Raw genomic sequence first — 21,486 nt, forward strand, 5'->3', positions numbered from 1 at the left:
GTTGTCTCTTATGGGTTATTTTACTGTACTTCAGGTTGCCCGTTAGGTGCAATTAAAAAAAAAAAAAACACTATAGAGCTAATACTCCCTGCGCACACTCTGACAATGAGCGCCACTACCAACTACTGTTGTGGATGTGCAATTACACTTTATTCTAGTGCAGCAAAAAAAATAAACTGTACTGTACTGTACTGAAGTTGGCTCACGCCCTGATTCCCTGCCACTTTTGCTCACTGTTGGAAATGGCTGTCCGTGATTATAGAAAATATAGATCCATCCCCAGTGTTTTAATGATTCGGGTTTCCAATGATCGCAATGCCGTTATACATCCATCCATTGATTTTTCTGAGCCGCTTATCCTCACGAGGGTTGCGGGAGTGCTGGAGCCAATCCCACCTGTCATCATGGAGGAGCCAGGGAGTACACCCTGAATTTGTTGCCAGCCAATCACAGGGCACATGGAGACAGACAACAGTCACACTCAATATCATACATAGGGGCAATTTAGAGTCTACAAGGAATGCATGTTTTTGGGATGTGGGAGGAAACTGGAGTGCCCGGAGAAAACCCAGGCAAGCACAGGGTGAACATGCAAACTCCACACAGGCAGGGCCGGGATTGAACCCCAGTCCTCAGAACTGTAAGGCCAACAGTCTATAGCTGCACCACCATGCCGACCGGCGTTATTTATTTGTTTGTTTGTTTATTTTTCTCCGTGAATAATAAGATTTCAAACTTGACTAGTTCATTCGTCAATATTTGGGATGTAAAATGTCATTATTCCTTTTATTTAGCATGTATGATAGCTCTGGTGGTATCTCATTGACAGTGCTCTAATTACTGTGTACTCTTGTTGTAGATTGTATGCGGTTTCTTTTGAGCAAATTTCCCCTGGCGTTGATCCCCTACCATTCAATGACTTGTACTTATTCTTGACACTTCTTTTGGAGTATAAACCATTGACACGGGACCTACAGATTACTTAATCACAGCCCTTCTTCTCTGTCTGTGTCCAAGTACATCTCGTTGTCTGACTTGATATTTCTTCACCAGGTATTTTTGAGATATCCCTTGGTGTTCCAGGTCAGGGCCTGTCTGATGATGTTTAATACCGGTTTTAGAAGGGTGTGCCCACCCTAACTCAATTTTCCAATTACAATGAAACTGGTGCTTGTCTCGTTTTCACACATTGTGATTTTGTCTGGTCCGTAGATATTCTTGGGATTCCTCTGCAGTAGTGGTTTATGAAAGGTCGACTTTTTATATTGCAGCATTTGCTCCTCACAATTAGTCCCCAAATGTTTCATTGATCACTGTTATTACACTCTGCTGTTATATCCGTTTCTAGCAGCATAATTTTTGAGAAAGAATGCGATCTTTGCTTTAGTTACCCTTGCCTTGACATCTACATTCATATCTCCCTGGTTGTCGATGATACTGCCTAACCATGTAAAAAAAAATTCTTCTTCTTCAGCTGGGTATCATTGAGTGTGATTGCTTCAGCGATCTTTGCCATTATGGTCTTGGATTTTCCCCTATGGAGAGTAAGGCCTTGAACAACCATTCAGTAGCCAGAAAACAAATGGTAAAGGTGAGCAAACATCTTTATAGACCTCTGGGGAACTAAAACTCATCCCTGTTTGAAATGCTAGAAACACAGTTACAACATCCCTTCAGACATTATGTGGTCACAAGGGGTATTCATCCAGCTATCATGTATTCAGTTTGTTTGTTATATGCTGTTGCAAGTCTGTATCTGGCTTTATTAGTTTAATATAAAACGCAGAGGTTGTCCAATAAAAGTGACCTGTGGGGTCAGGATCATCTGCTAATGATTTCCCTCTACCTGCCCAAGGTTTTTGGAGGCTAGCCACAGAGCTGACAGACGCTCCCACCTCTTGATTGCACTGAGATTACTTTCTTCACCCACGCACAAGCAATCACTCCTCCCCCTCTTCAACGCCTCACACACTTCACTCCCTGTCAGCCCAGCGATCTGCATGAGCCCAACATTTATACGCAGATTCATGTTTTCCGGATGTTAGTTCCTACACTGCAGCAAACTCGGCTTCACCGAAGTGCTGCCTTTTTTTAAGAATATAGTTAATTTTTTTTTGTCCATCTGTTTCAGTCCTGGAGAAGATGAGATGACTTGGTCCAATTAGCTGTTGTTTTCTTTCCCTTGCAGTAAAATAACAGATAAATCCCAAGGTGTGTGATTTGACGGCACTGTTCATACTGTGCAAGGGACGGTCTAATAAGATGGCTTTGTAAGATGAATTGCCCTATCAAATAAATGGTCCACCTAATGCAAGCATGCGTGTTCAGCCACTGCAAACAGCCATTTGGGGGGGGGGGGGGGGGGGACTGCTTACAACAAATATCAGGTGCACATTGTGGAGCTGTTAGGTTTCATTATGAATGTTGAAGGACAGGTGAAATAGTTTTATTTTGAAAGGCCAAATCTTCAGTGTTTTTCCTTTTCAATATTAGGTAGCCCAGTGACAAGGCTAAAAGGACACACTAGCACCTAGGAGGAACGCACAAACCTAACAAAGTCAAATGATAAATGAAATTCGGAGCATCTGTCAAGGAATGTAGATGATGCTCGAAAGAACATCGACAAACTATTAGCACAAATTACCCTTACCTGTATATACAGTTAATGCCATTTTAAATCTACTTGGTATAATCAAAGACCATGCTGTCTTTTAGCAGAAGCTACGAAATAGGCTGATCATAGATGAATTACTAACGTAAGCCAGTTTGCAAGTCAATTGGACACTTGTGTATGACTTTACGCACACACACACACACACACACACAAGACAGACAAAGCCCCACATGAAGTGATTTAAAGCAAGTATTATCAGCGTCTTATAGGTCATTGTCTAAATGAAGCGTGGTGGTGCAGCGGCAGTCTCATTTCCACCACCTGACCTTTTCTTGTTCAACGCTGGCAGGATGAGCAAGTTACATTGCTGACAGTAATGACCTGCTCCCACTCCTCCCTCCCTCTCCCTCCTCTTTCCCCTTGTTCCACTCAGTTTTATCACTCACACTCCCTTTCTGTGCTGTTGGTTGTGTGAACTTGTTAAACATAGATTGGGAGGTCTCTGTTCAACTAATGTGCCTTCTGTGACTACACTGGATTACATAATGGTAAAAAAGAGATAAATTCCAGGTAGTAAAGCTTTTGTTTTTGTTTTTTTCTGGGACTGAAAGTAACTTCAGTCTCGAGTGTATTGGACAAGATTATCCCATCCCTAAAAGAAACCAAATAAACGTTCCCAAAATAGAAGTGAAACCCCGATTGATTTAGAAATATTAGGGTTCAGAGAGGTCAGATCAGGTTAGCTATGGTTGGTTCATATTCCAGCCCACCCAAAAATGTCAAGAGCCCGTTTGATTGTTTCATGAAATTCTAATTTTAGGAAAGCATATTCCATGTTCCTACCTCAAGAGATTGTTTTCATTACAGACAACATCTTTTGCCATTTGTCTGGTTTCAGTGTTACAAGGTATCGCATAATGCATCTTTATACCGTGTGTTCTTATCATGTCTGAAATGTTTAGTGTCCTTTTGGGCAAACAGTATATGACCCTATTCCTCTTTTTCTAGAACTGAAAGCTAATGACAGTGAAGAAGGAGGTGATCCTGCATACCAGTCCCTGCTGTTCTGCGCCAGCCAATACACAGATCGAATATATATCTACAATAAGGTACAGTAGATGTGTCTCTCTTTGATGTCATAAACATCTAGCTAATGGACAAATTATCATTTATCTTTCTTGGTACAGGCATGATTCCATAACAACAATCTAGTGAACAGTCACTTGCATTTGTAAAATGTATGGGTGTGGTCAGTCATGCAGTTTATGCTGCCTTTACTATTGTTTAATCCCTGAGTGACTATGATTACACTCCTGTGGATTCCTAACACTCGTCTTGAGTGTCACGAGGCAAGAGAATCAAGTATTGATTGCACCATGATTACTCAGTCCTTTTGTTTCATTCATGAGGGATCACATTCCTTCCATGCAAACATAGATAAGAGGGTTTTACGTGAAAGGAACCAATGTGTTGAACTGAATCCACAATGTTATATTGGCGTGACGGCAATAGACAAGTGTCATGTACGCCTGGCTCAAACGATAAGCCACAGAGATAAATGTCCCCCGCTGTCGTTTAAATGATAAACTGGAGGAGTTCTGCCTGGAAAGCTGTCACATTTGGATAATCCTGGAACAGGCGCAGAATTCATATGGGGGACTACTCGATTCACAATGAAGGGACATTTTATTACTGTTTGAATGAGAAATATCTGAGTATTCGAATTCTGGTTAGAAAAATGGTTGTGGACTTTCTAGACATCATTGTTATTTTTAGTCATTACCCATGCTTTCAGGTGGTTTGTATGTCGGATGGAAAAGCCTTGCCACCTATTGGATAAAACACTTACTAATCAATATATTAACTGTTCACAGTAAATACATAAAATTGAAAGAAAGTAACAATATGTACAAAACCCAATTCTAATAGAAGTTGGGACATTGTATAAAATTTAAACAAAAAAAATAAATGATTTGCAAATTGTAACCTATTTTTAGTTGAATACACTGCAAAGACAAGATATTTAATGTTCAAAGTGCTATTTTTATTTTTTTGTCAAAATATTCTTTCATTTGGAACTTGAGGCCTAGAACATGCTGCAAAAAAGCTGGGTCAAATTTGAGCAATGCTAAAAAAAAGAAAAAAAATGGAACATTCCAAAAGTGAGGTTAATTTGAAACAGGTGAATATTATTATTGGGTTTAAAAGAAGTCTCCCTAAAATGCTCAGTTGTTCACAAGGGTTGAGGTTCACCACTTTGTGAGCAACTGCTAAAGTAAATGTTCAAAATCAAATCAAAAGGCTTTATTGTCATCATGTGTTTGTGTGCGTGTGTGTGTGTGCATATGGGATAATGAGCGCTATTCCTCAAAGTGTGTAACTCAATAAAAATACAATAGGATAAAACACATTTGATGTGAGGTAAAGTGACTCAGAAAATATTTACAATCAGAGCACAATTATTGCTAAAAAGAACTAAAAGAATAAAGGTGTTCACAGTCTAATTGCCATTATCCAGGCATTGGTAAAATTGTTGCACATTTCTACTCTGTAACTGAACAGGGAAGTAAGGAAAGCAAAACAAAGTAAAGTGGACTTACATAGATTTACATCATGGGGGTAAGGTAGTGTTTATGTTTAGTAATCTAAAGTTCAAGGTGTTGATGGCTCTGGGGGGGCCTGTCTTTGAGTCTGTTTGTCCTGGTTTTGTGGGACCTGTAACAACCACCAAAGAGCTGCAGATTAAACAGGTGGTGACCTGGGTGGGAAGACTCTTTAGCAATGTTAATAGCTCTGCTATGGTAGTGAGAACTGGCAGTGTCCTCTCAGGAGAGCAGAGAGCAGCCAGTGGTCTTCTGGGTGCTGTTGATCATTCTTTGCAGAGCGTTCCTGTCCGCAGTTGTATACCCAACATACCACACTGTGAAGCAGTATGCGAGGATGCTTTCCATGGTAGTTTTGTAGAAAGCCAGCAGCAGCTTAACATCCAGATTGTTCTTCTTGAGCATTCTCACAAAGTGGAGTCACCTCTGGGGCTTTCACACCACCTCCGTGGTATTTATAGGGGACGGGGATGATAGTTGCAGATTTCAGGCAGAAGAGGATGGTTACAGGGAACAGTGAGACATTTTTGTGAAAACACCGGTCAGCTAATCAGGACAGGCTTCTTCAGTACCTTTACAGACATTCCATCTGGGCTGGCAGCCTTCCTGGTGTTTACAATCCTGAGCACACATCTCCCTTTGTGTTCCTGAAGCATGAGTGGGGTGCTGATGGGAGATAGTTGTGGTGAGACTGAATCTTATCCATCAGTCTCAAAGCAGGCAAAGAAAGTTTAGTTCTTCTGCCAGTGAGGCGTCCGTGTTGGCATACATCTGGTTATTTTTGTTAAAGTTTGTGATGTTGTAATCCCTCCCACATCTTTTTTGAGTTATTTTCTGTGAAGCATTCCTCATTGTTCCTTTTGTAGCCCACTTTGGCTTCTTTGATGCCTCTCTTTAAAGGGGAAATCCACTCACTGAAAATAACAATGTTTCAGATAGGTCATGTCATTGGTTCTGTAACTTCAAAATAAAAATTTTCATCAGATATCATTTAAGGTTGTGTTGAGGATATTTATATCGGCAATTTTGAATTTTCCCGGTGGCTGACATTTTGGCGAGTCACATGACCTACGTGCGCGGATGTGACGTGCCATGAGCTCAACCTGAGGCTCGGTTACGTTCCTTCAGTTATTTCCGGCTCTGATTACTCGGATTTATCCTCATCTGATGAAGAAATTGAAGTATCGGTTGATCGGGAAGACGGAGGAATTGTCATGATCCTGCCGCTCCAGCCTGTGCTGGGCGGGTGTCCGCGGTTGCGCTGATTGGAAGGTGCACACCCGCGCCTCATGCAGCCTGATTATGCTGTGGATTTATATGACCGCGATGACAACTGGCCGGCGCCAGTTCGTATGATCTTCATGTCCCATTCGTGTGCTCCGGTATCCCTGATTGAACCTGTGTGTACCGACCTTCGTCCGTTCTCCGACCAACCTTGTAAGCCTGACTCCTTCATTACTTCTGCCTGCTTTGATTGTGCTCCTGTGTACCGACTCCTGCCTGCCCGCTCACCTACTCTCTTCGCCCGACGTCCCACCTACCGCTGCTGCACCGGACTGCCTGCTCGATCCCCTACCTCTGCATATAATAAACGTGTATCTTCTTGAACTACCTTGCGTCTTCCGAGTTCTGCATTTGGGTCCTACTCTCGTTCCAATGGGACGTGACAGTATACATCCATACAAATTTGAACCAGTGGCTGTCAATAATGTTGAATAATAATTTAAGCCATCTCTGGCATCACTGTACTGTGCCTTGTCCCCTGACATGAAGGCAGCATTATGATGTCCCTGGAGTACCCGAGTATCTCAGGTCCCGTTTTTTGATTGAGAATAGCCCAGCTCCGTCTATTGACTGTTCCAGTGTTTATGCAGTTTCTGATGTAGAAAAGAACAGTGTCTGTGTATTCGTGGAGGTTTTTCTGTTCAAATAATTCTGAAACAGGGTAGAATAAGAGTCCTGCAGCTGAGAGAGCGCATTCCCAGCCTTTGTTGTAATTGTCTTTGTTTGTCCCTTGTTTGTCTTAGTATCGGGATGTATGTGTTGGTGAGGGGAACGCAAATATGATCAGCTCAAGGAAGATGGGGGAGGTTGGTGGCCCTGTAAGCATGTTTAATGTTGTAGTAGACATGATCCAGGGTTTTAGCCTCTCTGGTGGGACCCTTCACTTACTGGATGAATTTGGGGAAAGCAGTCTTTAAACACGCTTCATTGAAGTCACCACCAACAATAAACACTCCGTCGGGCTTTGCGAGCTGCTGTTTGTCTACATTTGCGAACAGACTCCTAAGTGCTGTCCTGACGTTAGAATCTGAGAGGGTGTAAACCACAATCACAATTACTACCGTTAGCTCCCTTGATATATAAAAAGTTCTGAACGAGACTGCAAAAACCTCTGAGTCAGGAGAACAGTGGGTGTCCATGAACCCTCCTGTTAGACCGCCGGTCATTGCCCCCCTCCTCTGCTCTTACTGGAGAGTTTGGTTCTGTCCTGTCAGTGTAGGACACCGTCCACTATCAAAACTGCAGCTTTGGGGATTCGCGGACATAGCCACATGTCCGTGATGAAAATAACTCTACAGTTCCAGACAAAACTGTTCGTGGCGAGTTATAACTCCAATTCTTCCCTTTGTGGGTGATAGTTCTGGTGTTGGTCAGAAAAATGCTTGGTAGTGATGGTCTGTGAGGTTGTTTCCTTAGCTAAGCAGCCAGAGGTGACCTATATCCTCGCTTTTGCTTTTGCTGAGTAGATCGACGAGATCTCGGTGGTCTTGAGATGTCCTGGAATATATAATTTTTCTCCATAGCCATTTGTGATTGATAGATTATGCTTCAGTCCCAGATCAACCAGGTCCTGGTATAGAGCTCGTGCACCTACATCATAAAATCACTTCGTTTTTGTTTAGGTCGCCATACTGCCGGTCAAAGCAATGTTGCAAGTTAATTTCGTTGAGACGAAACGAAAATGTCTTGAAGCACGACACCCAGAGTTTTGTCCGATACAGTTAAACATTTAGAAGGTGATAATAAATGAAGGTACGTGTAAAAGTTAGAGACACTTGGCATAGAGGATCCATATTTAATGCCAAAGTCGATGTTTTCCCCGATAAGAAATTTGACTGTTAATTCGCTTCCGCTTCTCTCGGACAGCTGGACATACACATGTATCTGGTGAATAACTTGTCGAATCTTACACAGAAGAGTTTGAAAGCGTATAAAAGTCTCGACGCATACAAATACTTTGTTGCTGGATCTCTTCTCAATCAAGAATAAATCCCACATAGTGATTGACCCACTCAGATTTTTTTCATTACAAATAGCAATATTTAAATAAATGACCCCTGGTTTTACACAAACTCGCATTCATTAACTATGATTGGAAAAAAATATAGGACAGGGAGTTGTCTCCTCCGTACACAGAAGCATAATACTTTCACACGCTAACCTCCGTAAACCTCTCTGTGACAGATGTTTTTTGTTTTTTTTAAATACGTATTGTTCTCAAATGAGTCAATTTGGTGTTATAAATACTTCTTCATAATTTGAGATTGTGAAGAATAATTCCTACCTGAAATGAAATGATCGCTACACAGGCGTTTGTATTTTGTTGTGCATCAGCCATCCCGTTTAATTGCTGAAATCCATTGATCTTTTCTTGTCTTTTCAGATGGTATTCCATAGAATGAATATTTGAAGAACTGTCTCGTTTATTGTGACAACCAACAGCACAATACGTCTCGGCATTGTGAAAAATCTGCTCCGGTTCAATGACTCCACTGCCAAGCAGCTTGTTTGACCGGCAATCCATTGATCTTTTCTCGTCTTTTTAGATGGTATTCTGTAGAATGATATCTTTGAAGAACTGTCTCATCTATTGTGACAATCGACAGTACAAGAGATCTCGGGCAATTAGAAAAATCTGCTCCGGTTCAACAACTCCCGCACTGCCGCGCAGCTAGGTTTGACCGGCAATATGGGGCCATGCAAACTGTGACGTCACGTGCACGAGCTCTATAGGTGAATGTGGATTTACCACCACCAGTGTGATGGTCTGGGGCTGCTCTACGGCCTCAGGACCAGGACAATTTGCTATGATTGACAGAACAATGAATTGTGTTGTGTACCAGAAAATACTTATGGAAAACATCTGGCCATCAGTTTGTCCCCTCAAACTCGAGCTTTCTTGGATTATGCACCAGGACAATGATCCGAAAGACACCAGCAAGTCCACCTCTGAATGGCTAAAAAAAAAAAAAAAAAAGGTTTTGGAGTGGCCAAGTCAAAGTTGGGATTTAAATCTAATTGAGATGCTGTGGTGTGACCTTAAATGGGTATTTCATGTTAGAAAGCCGTCTAACTTGGCAGAGTTTAAACAATTCTACAAAGAGTGTAACAAAATTCCTCCAGAGCAATGTAAAAGACTTATCACCAATTATTGCAAATGTTTTTAATTTAGTTATTGCTGTCAAGGGTGGCAAACCCCGTTATGAGATACAGGGGGAAATTGCTTTTTTACTGAGGGTCAGAAAGGTTTGGATTTTTTTTTTTAGCGCCCTAATAAATTGAATTGTCATTTAAAAACTGGATTTTGTATTTCCTTGGGTTGTCTGAGTGATACTAAACTTGGTTTGATGATTTGAATCTGCATTTGGCTGGCAACCAGTTCAGGGTGTACCCTGCCTCCTGCTCGAAGAACTGGGATAGGCTCCAGCGCTCCCGCAAACCTTGTGAGGATAAGTGGCTCAGAAAATAGATGGATGGATTATTTGAAACCTTTGTGTGTGATAGAGTATGAATACTACACTGGCCTTACAGGAGTCCCTACCCGTTTCCCGTAGAAAACATGTGGTGCATTATAAAGCCCAAAATACAACAACAAAGACCCCAGACTGTTAACCCACTGAAGTTGTACATCAAGCAAGAATGGGAAATAATTCCATCTAGAAATCTTTAAGTGTCCTCATTTCCCTTTCTCTTTTTTGAGTTTTGTTCAAAAAGGTCGTGCAACACAGCAGTAACGGTGCCTCTGTCATAGCTGTTTTGAAACATGTTGCAAGCATTAAATTCAAAATATTTGCATGGAAAAAAAATCAGTTTGAACATTCAGGACTCTATTTTCCTGACTAGGGCAAATCTGGCATGGTACATGGTGTGTCTCTAGAGGTGGGTTAGACCAGGTTGTCATAATCTTGCAGACGCATGCAGAAGCATATTTATTTAACCACAGGGTCTGTCTGCGCCAGTGGATAGAAACATTGCCGACTTTATTCGCCGTCAATCAAAGCAGCTTATTCATTAATTTCCTTTTAAAAGTGAGGCACAATGACAGTCTCGCAGGCATGGAAAGAGCAATTTATACGTGCTTGGAGCATTGTCACTTTGCTGGTATGCAAAAGACGTCATGAAATACAGGATGAGCTGGTGAGAACCGTGAGCAACTTATATTTGACCCCAGACCCGATGAAACCATCAACACACATGCACGATCATTCATGTATGTGCACCCCCTCTCCCCCATATCTAAATGCTCGCCAGTCTCTAAGATGACGCAAAGTTTTGATTCAAAGAAATAAATATGGGTTCATATTGATGATGATACGATGATGGGTTCAATGAACTGCTCTGTACCATGATTCAAGGGTTCGATGTCCCCCGTTCACGTGTTTTTTTAAGGATAAATGTGTGATCCAGCACACATGTCTGTGGAGCTCGTGTATTCTGGGTGGGCTAGACATGGTTTTGGTAGATTCAAAGACTGACAAACCCTGGCACATTTAAAAGGGGATGTCTGTGCTGGTGTGGAAGTCTCCGATCCTCTCCAATTAAAACAGGTCATTACAACCCCTATAAAGTGGCGCAAATAATCTTGCTTGAGGAGGCCATACTGTATATGGTGAAAAGATCTCAGCAACCCATGCAAGACTGGAACAACGAAAAATAGTTTTATTCCCTTTTAAAATATAGAATGGCTTGGTAAAAAATTGCTGGGAACAAAAATGTGTCTGCGGACCTCATCGATTTTTATTCCCTCGGATGATTATTTATTTGCATCCCACCACCCCATATCATACCCCATCCCCATCATAGCATTCTGGCCCATAAGTGAATTTGAAAACTATAACAATGATAATATAAACAATAAGGAATTAATTGATTTGATTTCTACAATGATTAAGAGGGTTGAATGCCCACTGAAATACATCTGTCATCCACCACAAACATCTGAGGTGTTTGCATGCTAGTCTGCCTTGTACACTAATCAGATTCACCAAAACATCATTTGAACCCCGCATTACAACTTAGTCTTGCTATTAGCGAGTTTAAATTTAGATGGACTTTCTAATGGCACAATGTCACTCTGTCAAGCGTATTTCCAAAAGCATACTTGAGTCTTGTGCTTGTGCAAACATGAAAGTGGATCACTGAAAATGGACGCCTCAGTCCCCAAAATGTCAGATGCTCTGAGCCGAACCAAAAGCACCAAAGTCACTCAAATGTACTACTACACCATCAGTGACTGCTTGCAAGACCTAATAAAATGTACTCAGAATGATTAAGAAAAAGTAATATTGATCACGATGATTTGGAATTGTACAACCTCAGGGATGTTCAACATTCATGGTGCTACTGCATGGCAAATAATTATTTTTTTATTTCAACTTTGCATAATCTTGATTCACTATCTCTGCTGCTGAGAGAAGCTAAATATGTGTGGTTGGCATAGTAGGAGTTTTATTTAATGAGAATATCTTACTGCTCACCGTGCAAATTGGAAGGACAGTGCACATTTTCTATCCAGCAAAAGTCTAATCCTACTCTGTGCTGCTGCAGCACAACCCTTCCCCGTGGCTCTCTGTGCCACTTATTTGACCATAATCTAAATAAATGCTCAAGCCACTGCACATTGATGATACTGAGGAAAACATCCTTGTGGTGATTTGGACCTAGATTCCATACAGTGCGTTATTAACCTTTGGACTCCTCCTCCCACCTGCTCACCTCGCCCTATCATCTTCACGTCTGAGCTGAAGTACCTCTTGCCCCTGAACTCCATTTTGCATTTTCTGTTTTGTGAAATGGTTCTGATGCTTGACAGTAGCCTTTATTCCTGAGACCTCTTCCAATCTTAGAATAGAAAGAGTGGGCACTTTGAAGGCAATCATAAACTGTAATATAAATGTGAATATTTCAAATTTTTAGGTGTTTATGGCATTACTTTTTACATTGTGCAGTTTCAGGCAGGTCATTATCACACTGACCATGCGGCTGTATACCATCCTTCTTAACTCATTAGTTTTAATGCATCCACACTGTCACAAGAGAAGTATTTTCTTCAAACCAGTCCACATTTATATGAAAAAAGGGGAAGGGGGAACTAATGATAATTACTGAGGCAAATGACAGAGTGGTAATCCATGGTTGTCAGTTCAATACAAAATTACTTGAACCAGCTCTTTCACTCAAAGGGGTCATTATCAGTGAGTGTTTAAAAAAAATAAATAAACAAGAAGATAAAGTTGAGAATGAGATGTCAGCAGATTTTAGAACACCACCACATATAGTACTTATTTTGTCTTGGGCAATACGAAAAGAGGATGAGAGAGGTTATAATAATATTGCAACAAATCCTATTGCTTGAGGCTTACTCGTCATCTCCATCTTTTCATCTGTTAGGATGGTGCTCCATTGAACTTGAGCTTCATCCCTCTAGACATCAAACTAACCAACTGGGACGACCTGCCTGAGGACTTCAGCCAGCACAGAGAAAATCGATTACAGGTCTAGTCTTTCTGTGCTTGTCTGCGTATGGAGATTTTGTGTGCTCGGTGCAATGTACTGTACTTGTTTCATTTTAGTAAAAGCAACACAGTGTTAAAACTGTTAACATGGTTTCAGTGTAGGCTCACTTGAATACTACTCCCCGGAACGCATCTCTGACCACCAAAGCCAAGCACCTTACTAATGTGAGCAAACATAAAGCTTCAACAAAATAGAAGTGCTGGCATTAGTTTGCTATCATTTGCTCTATAAATGAGCAAATGTTAGCCACAGATGCTGTCTTGTTAGCATGTCTTAATCATAATGAAGTGTTCCCATAACACTAAAGGTTTTGGGGGTTTATTCGCTGGGTGCGGAGATTTCTTATAAAACAATTTAAAGGGAGAACATGAGGCCAGAGATATTTTTTGACGGAGATAATTTTACTTATCTGCAACTGTTAGGTGAAAGTGACAATTATTTATTAATATGACTTTTTTTTGGCAGGGGGTTTGCAAATTTCTCTTTCAAGGGAAATAATGTTTTACCTGGCCTTTAGGTTTGAATTCATGAGTTATCTTAAGGCATTCACAAATATGCTAACGACAATGAAAAAAAAAAAAAGACATGGACTTATTGGTCACCTCCTCTTCCCTAACTCACCAACAACCACATATTTTGTGTTTCCAAAACATTGTGTTTTTCTCTGGGGAAAAATTATACATATTGTTGTATTGTGTAGTTTAAGTTAACTCATACGGCTAAACAGACATGAACCTGGCAGACATGCTAATTCTGGCACATCTGCATAGCATTGTACGGCATAGTATTTTAGATGGATGTTCTCAAGTGGGCAAGCAGAAACTCAACTTAAATTTGACCAAAAAAAGTCAGGGCTAATATGGTCCAAAGTTGAACAATAGCCAAGATGAAGATCTCATTTCTTTTCCTCTCAATACCACATTTTTTTTCTTTATTGGTATCAATGTTGAAAAGCCAAGGATTTTACTTGTTTTACGATTGATAACTATCCATCTATTCATCCATTATCTTAGCTGCGATTTAGCTATTCATCCTTTTTGTGTTCATTTAATTTTTTTTGCACTTGAATTTTCTGCACAGAAAGATACTAAATAAAGCATTCCCAATGGTTCTGCTGCCTTGTCATCAACCAAGTGGGAGAGAAACCTATACAGAGGTATGGTATGGTACCTTTATTTTGGAGTAAGATAAGATGTAATTGTTAGCTAGGCTGTCTTACTAAAGCTGAGGCACAGGGCCGTCCAGTCTAACTGATAACCACTGGCAATCATGAGCAAAAGAGCAACATTATGGGTATGATGATTCCACCTATGCTCTGCCTTAGAGAGAGAAAGGAAGGAGGAATTGCCAGGCAAGAGCTTAACGATGGAAAGAAAGTAGGGATGGCTGAGCCAGTGTCAGGAGACAAGCAAGTGAGGGAATGCAGTTTTGTGAGGATCATTACAGCAAGACGGATCATCGCCTCAGACGACCCCACGCACACTAAACAGCTCATAGTGAATCCAGCAACATGCTACAGCAACAGCAGTGCCTCTGATAATCTCCACCTGTCACCTTATGTCCATTTCTAAAGCCAAGGCATGAGCTGCACCCATCATTTATGCTCGTTTTTACTCGTTCACCAAGATCAATAATGAGCATGACGTTTTGTGTGGGCTGTGACACATTGCGGATGGAGCAATGTATAAACTCCCCCACAGCCAGCCTTCTGTGTCATACACAGTAAATGCGCAACATGCACTTGATAATTTCACTGGTAGGGATGTTACAGAAACAGCAGAGGGTGATCAGTTACGGTGACTTTGGGACCTGGAAGACAAATATATTGCTTGTGCTCTCACCAAGAAAATGTGGTTATGATATTTTCAGAGAGCAATGTGGTTTTCATCCTGGCCATGGAAAAATGGACCAGCTCTACAACTTCGACAGGGTCCTTGAGGTTGCATGGGAGTTCGCCCAGTCTGCATGTATTTTGTGGACTTGGATAAGGTATTAACCGCGTACCTCTGGAATTCCTGTTGGCCGCGTACCCTGATATGAGCTGTTTGGTCCCTGTGCGATCAGTGTCAGCGTTTGGTCTGCATTTCGAGCAGTAATTCAGACTTGTTTCCGGTGAGAATTGAACTCCGCCAAGGCAGCTGTTTGTCACCGATTCGCTTCATAAATTTCATGGGCAGAATTTCTAGGTAAAGGCGAAATGTAGAAAAGGCCCGGTTTGGTGGCCTTGGTGGGGAAAAAAAGGTCCACTGTTGGAGCAATCATTACAAAATGGAAGAAGCTAAACATGACGGTCAATCTCAATTGGAGTAGAGCCCCATGCGAGATATCACCTCTTGTGGTCTCAGTGATCCTTGGAAAGGTGAGCAATCAGCCCAGGACTACACAACAGGACTTGGTCAAGGACCTGAAAAGAGCTGGGACCACCGTTTCCAAGGTGACTGTTGGTAAAACACTAAGACGTCATGGTTTCAAGTCATGCATGGCACAGAACGTTCCCCTGCTTAAACCAGCACATGTCAAGGCCTGTCTTAAATTTGCCAATGACCTTTTGGATGATACAGAGGAGTCATGGGAGAAAGGTTTGTGGTCAGATGAGACCAAAGTTGAACTTTTTGGTCATAATGCCACAAACTGTGTTTGGAGGAAGATGAATGATGAGTTGCAACCCAAGAACACCATGCCCGCTGTGAAGCATGGGGGTGGTAGCATCATGCTTTTGGGGGGTTTCTGCACATGGGACAGGACGACACCACTGTATTAAGGAGAGGATGACCACGGCCATGTATTGTGAGATTCTGGGAACAACCTCTTTCCCTCAGTCAGAGCATTGAAGATGGGTTGTGGGTGGGTCTTTCAACATGACAATGACCCGAAGCACACAGCCAGGAAAACCAAGGACTGGCTCAGTAAGAAGCATATCAAGGTTCTGGCGTGGCCTGGCCAGTCTCCAGACCCAAACCCAATAGAAAATCTTTGGAGGAAGCTGAAATTCTGTTTTTCTCAGCGATAGCGAAGAAACCTGTCTGATCGAGAGAAGATCTGTGTGGAGGAGTGGGCCAAAATCCCTCCTGCAGTGTGTGCAAACCTGGTCAACAACTACAGGAAATGTTTGACCTCTATAATTGCAAACAAAGCCTACTGTACCAAATATTAACATTTGTTTTCTCAGGTGTTCAAATACTGTATCACACAAATAAATCGTTAAAAAAATCATCCATTGTGATTTGTGGATTTTTCTTAGATTATCTCTCTCACAGTGGACATGCTCCTATAATGAAAATTTCAGACCCCTCCATGATTTCTAAGTTGGAGAACTTGCAATATACTGTAGCAGGGTGTTCAAATACTTTTCTTCACTGTACGGCCCCAGCACAATGTTCAAACAGATAGACAGGCAAGTTGCCATACGTCCAATAGACACGAGTGTTATAAACACGTTCAAGTGGTCATGGCTTGAGGAAAAGGACTTGAACGGAGATTTATTTTATTGTCTGACTACATTAGAAAGGTTGACAAACCTGGTAGTCAGTTAAAATCATATACTGTGTGTATATATTGAAGTGTATTATCGATGTATTATCGATCCTTGTGTCAGCAATTGATTACTGCCGCCATTGAGAAATGTTCCTCCACTCTATATGATGGCTGAATTGCTTCCTCCTTCAGGCCTGTCTGTTGTACCACACGCTCCAGACAATGACGCGGCTGGAACTTTTCCTTTAATTCTGTTTATTTCAGGTGTCGGACTGAGTCCGAAAGGGGGATTGAAGTGTATTATCGATGTATTATCGACGTGTATCTCTTTTATTATTGATGTGTATCTCTTTATTGATGCGTATCTTTTGTTCACACATGCCAAATCATCAGTTAACCTTACTGGAGAGACCAGGGCATAGGAATGTGCCAGTTATTACCAGCTTAGTCATGATGATGAAGATAGTTTGTGATCCTCTTATTTTATGATGCGGTTCTCTTGTGATGCTCTTTGTGATGCTCTTTATTTTCCTTTCATAATGTCAGGTTCACCAATCAGACATTCATTCAACAGGACAAAAAAGGAAGCAAAGACACCAGTTCAAGTCTCGTGAGGAGAGAGGAGAGGAACTGTCTCGTACAATTCACCACTGCACTCTCTGATTATCCTCTCCTCAGCACTGCTATTTATTTAGTTTTAAGACACCCCTTATTTACATGGATGTTACAAAAAGGACACTACACGCAAAACAGTTTGAAACAAGGTGTACATGTTTGTTCATGTGCGTGTGCATGTGTGGAAAATTGCTGAATACATGTGTGGTCACCATTTCTTTAACAGGCAACAGTTCTAACAGTTCTGATGATTAGATGTTTTAGTTCTTGCTATCTCCTGCTTGGAGGCTGCTACGTTATCTCGGGCAGAGCAAAGCATTTCTTTATTGGAAGCAAATGTATAATTATGATCACAACACACATACACATATAACTCATCCGTTTGCGATGCGGACCCTGCTGATAGTAGGGGAATGCTGTAAGTCCTCTGTATCTTTGCACTTCTGGTCTGCTACAGCCATTGTCTATCACTCATTTGTGCCCAGAATATTCTGTCAGTAAAAGCTTTGAAGAAACTGTTCATCATCTCCAGCCTGTATTTGGATAACCAACATTCTCACTACCCGAAACGAACACGCAGGGAGGGAAAAATCGTCCTCCAACAATTGGTGACCCCGACGTGATTTCGGACTGAGGTGTTGGTTGACAGACAGAATATCGGCCGGCCAACAATTGACAAGGCGAGAGGACATTTATCCTCCAAAAGTTATCTTCTGTTTGTTAACTGGTGTTGAGGTCCGTGTCACGTTTGAATTTGTCAGTGTGAAATTAGTTTCTGGCTGGTTGAACAGTGGGGAAATTGTGGGTGGTATAGTCCTGGGTTAGAGGCCCTGGTGGGACACCGTCGCGTCCCACCTAAGCTGTAGAGTGTGTGTGGGCGTACAACTCTAAAAAGGGTTTAGAAGTGCCCTGTGATTGGAGGTTGTGCCGACACAAAAAGGTTGTAAATCCCATGACTGGCAGACAGACCAGTGGGTTGAAGCCAGTCCAAAACTTTCTGAACCAAGAGGTTGTCTCGTTCTTTTCGGAGAATCCTAGAGACTAGAATTCCTCATTCGAAATCAAAGGACAAAGTGTGCACTATAAAAAGTTGAAAAGAATAACCCGAATGAACAGAAATTGAGAAGAATTACCCGGATGAACAGTGAATTGCGCAATTGTAATTTTATTTTAGGAGAGGTTGTTTCGCTCTTTCAAGAATCCTAGAAACTAGAATTCCTCAAATAAAATACAATTTTAAGAGTACTTTTGCGAAGAAAAAAAAATCAAGCGCTTTTGTTAGATTACGGTTCGAGTACTTTTGTTTGTGTGGTATCGAGTACTTTTGAGAAAATAAAGAGGTTCGACCACTTTTGATAAAAGACGATTTAAATCAAAATGCAGGGAGAGTTTCATAGGGAAAGTGAGTGGTTCGATTTGCGGCAAATACAAAACCATCCTGAACAAGTGGTACTATGTGAACAAGTGAGGAATGCATGTGATGTGTGTGTTGGAGGATTGCCTGAAAAGGAACGAGAGAATGAGAAAGAACAGTTGAAAGAATGGATGAGGAAATGTTGTGAGAATGCATGGTTTTCTCCAACGTCTTCAACTGCGTGTTTGGTGACATTATTGAGGGAAACGGAAAAAGCTTGTGCTAAAAGAGTGGCAGCTCTCAAATTGGAAATACAAAAAACTAACAGGCATGAGGATTTCGGCAAGTATTGTAACCGATCTTTCGGTTCCGTTGATTTTTGTCCTGGGAAACGGTGGAAAACGATTTTATATTCATATTCTGCACCTCAGCTTTATCACCTCACCTTCTTCATTGGTTTCGGCAATAAATTCTTCAGATATAGTCCACTTTTGGAACATCTTTAGGGGCACAGTCTCTTGTCTTTTACGCTTAGCAACCGACATGTTTGACTTAGTGTTTGAGTGACCCGGGTATGAATAACTCGACCTTGCGCATGCGTAGCGCAGAAGCGGAAACCGATGCCGTTTGTAAACCACACTGACAAAGCTGAGCGTTTCAATCATTAAAAATAAAGGGGTTCATGTAGGTTCGTTTATACAGATTGTTGTATTTCGTTGAGAACTTGTTTTACATACCACACATGGGCGAATTTTATTAAAAGTAAGCCCTGAAATCTGGGAAACGGACTTTCGGTTCTGTGTTTTCTCAGGCTGGGTAACGACACGGTAACGGAAAGATCGTTTCCGTGAAATGCTCACGCCTGAACAGGTTGTTTCCAAACGGTAGAAAGGTGAGAGAGAATATGAGAAAGTTGTGGAAATGAAAGTGAGAGCAAGTATGATGGCGATGGGATGTGCGTTAAAGTTGTCCCGTTTGGCTGTCAATGAAGAGAGTGGTGGTCTGGTACCTTCAACACCCAAAGTGCCCTCCACGCCGCCTCCATACGTGGAGGAGAAACATCTTTTGGCGTTGTCTCCAAATGACCCGTGTGTACCACCTTACCATGAAGCCAGGAAATTTCAGGCTCCAATGTTGAATGTAACTGCCGGTCAACTTGAAGTAGATGATCAAACGTCTCTCACTCACTCACAACAAACATCAAACATGAATACAGTTGCAGTAACTCTGGCTGCTGGAGTGACCGCCGCCATTAAAGAATTAGAAGGAAAATTGGACAAAGTTGTAGATTTGAGAGCCGACCCATTTACACATTTGAATTGGCTAGGAATGTATAAGGCGGAATTAAATAGACACCAAGAGGTTCCACAAAATATTAGAGATCAACTTGAGAGAATCACCACTGAACATGAAGACTGAGCGAACGCTGAAGTGGAGGAGCAGAAACATGCCCTCCGCGCTGAACAAGAAGCAGCCCGACTGAAGAGAAAAAAGGAATTTGCTGTTTACGCTGGTAGAGGCCCTACAAGTAGGGAAGTGGAAAACAGGTTCTACATTGATCAGTTACAGAACCAAGTAACAGAATTAAAAGTGTCATGTCCAGAATCTTTCAGGTGCTCAACAGGACTCTGTTCTGGATCAAACCGGAGGTCCTGAAGACCCCAAGAAATCTTCTGAAGGTCCAGCTTCTCCTAATCGGGCTGTGACTTGTTCCCAAATCTTACAGGCTCCATGTTGACCAAAGTTGATCCGGCTACCGGTAACTCTGCTATGTTTTACAAACCTTTCTCACACTGATGTGAGTGTGCTGATGTAGAAACTTCCCCCTATGCGATCTGGTGGTGTAAATTGGCTTCAAGCAGTGCAGAGAGCGGTTACAGGACAAATGTCTGTCGGTTCCGAGTGCATGATGTATCAAGCAGATTCATTCATAGGTCGGGGTGCGCCCCCTGGTGGCCGTGACATGTCCTTCAATTGTGGACAGCCTGGTCATTGGGCCCGCGACCTCAAATGTCTAGAGGCAGAGGCCAACAACCTGCACGTGGCTACAATCGACGAGGTTACAACCAATCCCGAGAGTGAGGACATACACAGCACCAGCAGCTACCGCAGCAGCAACAGGGATATCCCTCAGTGCCAAACCAGCAGTATCTACCACCCTCTGGTGGAAAGTTTCCGCAATGATGGTGCCCTGAATTCACATGTTTAGGCCTGCAGGAGCCTTTGATGATCCTGACGGTCGGAGGATTAACTTTATCATTTGTAGTTGACGCAGGAGCTCGGCATTCTACTATCACAGCCCTGCCACCTGATACCTCTCTTACCAGGTAAACCATTTCACTTGTTGGATTCAAGGGTGAAGAAACTGCCCTGCAATTGACCACTCCAGTGACTGTTCAATGTTTTTCACAGACTTTTTTGCATTCTTTTGTGTTTGCACCTAACTGTCCAGTCAATCTTTTGGGCAGAGATCTAGACAGAGGAAAATTGAGGCAATTTTAACACAACCACATATTCTCTTTACTCATGAAGGAGTAAACATGGCTGAAGGTCTGCTCGAAGGAGAACCACATTGTTGTGTACGAAGAACTACGGAAGAAGACTCACTTCGGACTGAACTCTATGAGACACCGCTTGAGAACCCGGACTTCATTCTTTTCACTGATGGATGTTGCTTCAAGGGCAACGATTGCCTACAATCTGGATTTGCAGTAACCCAAACCACAGAAACAGGTTTGGAAGAAGTCCAAGCTGTAAGAATTTTAGGCTCACAGTCAACACAAAGAGCAGAAATTTTGGCATTGACAGCAGCTCTCAGGTTAGCAGAAAGCCACTGAGTAAACATTTACACAGATTCAGCGTATGCACACATGACAGTTCATGTTGCATTAAAAGAATGGCAGCGAAACAATTTCCAAACTGCAACCGGTACACCCATTAAACATCAGGACGACATTCTCAAATTCCGAGATGCTTTACTGCTCCCAACAGCGGTAGGAGTAATAAAATGCAAAGGTCACTCTCGA

General features: G+C 41.9%; 1 protein-coding gene across 11 annotated transcripts in view; it reads left to right on the forward strand.

Annotated features, from left to right (window-relative positions):
- The window catches only part of zranb3 (zinc finger, RAN-binding domain containing 3), a 180,007-nt gene that overhangs the window by 110,642 nt on the left and 47,879 nt on the right, over window positions 1–21,486 (forward strand). For all 11 annotated transcript variants that reach the window (XM_061802428.1, XM_061802437.1, XM_061802392.1 and 8 more), the window contains 2 exons: window positions 3,623–3,723; window positions 12,892–12,996. In XM_061802428.1, the coding sequence (XP_061658412.1) occupies window positions 3,623–3,723; window positions 12,892–12,996 (206 nt within the window). The remainder of the gene's footprint in view (window positions 1–3,622; window positions 3,724–12,891; window positions 12,997–21,486) is intronic.

This window comes from Syngnathoides biaculeatus, chromosome 2, assembly GCF_019802595.1.
Source record: "Syngnathoides biaculeatus isolate LvHL_M chromosome 2, ASM1980259v1, whole genome shotgun sequence".
Lineage (NCBI taxonomy): Eukaryota > Metazoa > Chordata > Actinopteri > Syngnathiformes > Syngnathidae > Syngnathoides > Syngnathoides biaculeatus.